The following is a 1745-nucleotide window of genomic DNA, read 5'->3' as shown; positions in this document are numbered from 1 at the left end:
GTGTGTGTGTGTGTGTGTGTGTGTGTGTGTGTGTGTCTGTGTGTGTGTGTGTGTCTGTGTGTGTGTGTGTGTGTGTGTGTGTGTGCGTACCCTGGCTGTGTTGTAGATCCTGAAGATGCGGCTGATCACGTCTTCCTCCAGATCCGCAGAAACAAACTCGACCTGCAGAGAACCGAGACGATGGAGACCGTTCTCCGGCCAGTACTGAGGACAGAGCTGGAGAGAGAGACGGGTAGAGAGAGAGAGAGAGAGAGAGGGAGAGAGAGAGAGAGAGGGAGAGAGAGAGAGAGAGAGAGACAGAGAGAGACACAAGTAGAGAGAGAAAGTGAGAGAGAGAGACAGAGAGACAGGTAGAGAGAGGGAGAGAGAGAGAGACACAAGTAGAGGGATAGTGAGAGAGAGAGAAGGAGAGAGAGAGACAAGTAGAGACAGGGAGAGAGAGACAAGGAGAGAGAGGGAGAGACAGAGAGAGAGACATAAGTGGAGAGAGAGAGAGAGAGAGAGAGAGAGATTAATTATTGAATATTTATTTCTTCTTCTTGTGTTTGAACATGATGTTTGTTATGAATCTATGACGTCCAACACTGATACTAATAAAATTGTAGAGTGCGAGTGTGTGTGTGTGTGTGTGTGTGTGTGTGTGTGTGTGTGTGTGTGTGTGTGTGTACCTGTGCAGGGTCGACGTCGTTCAGCATGACGATGGAGGTACAGTGGTAGTCGAGGACCAGACGCCAGAAGTCCTTCACCGTGTTGGGCAAAGGATGCTGGGTAACGATGAACGCCGACGGCTGCTTGTAGCTCTGCAACAGGAAGCACGCCATGAGGTCAGACATGACGACGCCCATATTTGGTCAGATGATAGATAATGAACGGCCATATCTGATCAGACAGGAGACGGATCAGAAAGGCCACGCCCACAAAGAGCGGTCCAAGTGATCCGCCTGCTCTGTCTCTGTGAGCAAAACAAAAAATCTACATTTTCTGTAGTTGCTTTTTCTGTGTTCTGATAATTGATGTGAAATGTATTTACTAGCGTAAATAATTTGTTGTTACCTTTTCACGGTTATCAAAGAGCTGCATCATCATTAAAATGTTTATTTTCTGGAGTCATGTTGCATTTTGAGACTTCAAGAAAAAACACGTTAAAGGTCCACATGGTGTAAAGCAGGACTCCCCTTGTCTCTGTGATCATAAAGGAGTTGGATGGTCTATCTAAACTTAGTCTCGCATAGCAGGACCTCTCTCCACACTTCGTTTTAGAAGTGTGGAGAGAGGTCTGGCTGAACCCATTATCATTCTGGTACAGGGGAAAAAAGAGACTGCCTTCCCCTAAAAATCGAGCCCAGAGGTCGTTTGTACAAGCAGCTTATTACGACCTGTAGTTAGGTTTCAAAGTTAAGCGACCTCTAGTGGTAACGACAATGTGCTGCGTTGGTCTGCGTCCACGTCACGAGTCAAGCTTCTCTGTCAAGTTTCTCTGTCAAGTTTCTTTGTCAAGTTTCTCTGTCAAGTTTCTTTGTCAAGTTTCTCTGTCAAGCTTCTCTGTCAAGTTTCTTTGTCAAGTTTCTCTGTCAAGTTTCTCTGTCAAGTTTCTTTGTCAAGTTTCTCTGTCAAGTTTCTCTGTCAAGTTTCTCTGTCAAGCTTCTCTGTCAAGTTTCTTTGTCAAGTTTCTCTGTCAAGTTTCTCTGTCAAGCTTCTCTGTCAAGTTTCTTTGTCAAGTTTCTCTGTCAAGTTTCTCTGTCAAG

At 45.4% G+C, this 1745-nt stretch overlaps 1 protein-coding gene across 1 annotated transcript in view; it reads right to left on the bottom strand.

Annotated features, from left to right (window-relative positions):
* Positions 1–90: 90 nt before the first annotated feature.
* The window catches only part of LOC139661328 (receptor-type tyrosine-protein phosphatase mu), a gene marked incomplete at its 3' end in the record, with an annotated part of 8723 nt that continues 7068 nt past the window's right edge, over positions 91–1745 (bottom strand). The window contains exons 3-4 of the mRNA XM_071539772.1: positions 669–800; positions 91–216 (exon numbers count right to left, since the gene is read on the bottom strand). Of these exons, the coding sequence (XP_071395873.1) occupies positions 91–216; positions 669–800 (258 nt within the window). The remainder of the gene's footprint in view (positions 217–668; positions 801–1745) is intronic.

Source organism: Centroberyx affinis, unplaced genomic scaffold (genome assembly GCF_046629955.1).
Source record: "Centroberyx affinis isolate AG114_WGS23_722 - 3 ecotype Tasmania unplaced genomic scaffold, CSIRO-AGI_Caff_v1 ptg000206l_1, whole genome shotgun sequence".
NCBI lineage: Eukaryota > Metazoa > Chordata > Actinopteri > Beryciformes > Berycidae > Centroberyx > Centroberyx affinis.
The sequence above is the reverse complement of the archived record's forward strand: the minus strand, read 5'-3'. Positions and strand labels throughout refer to the sequence as shown.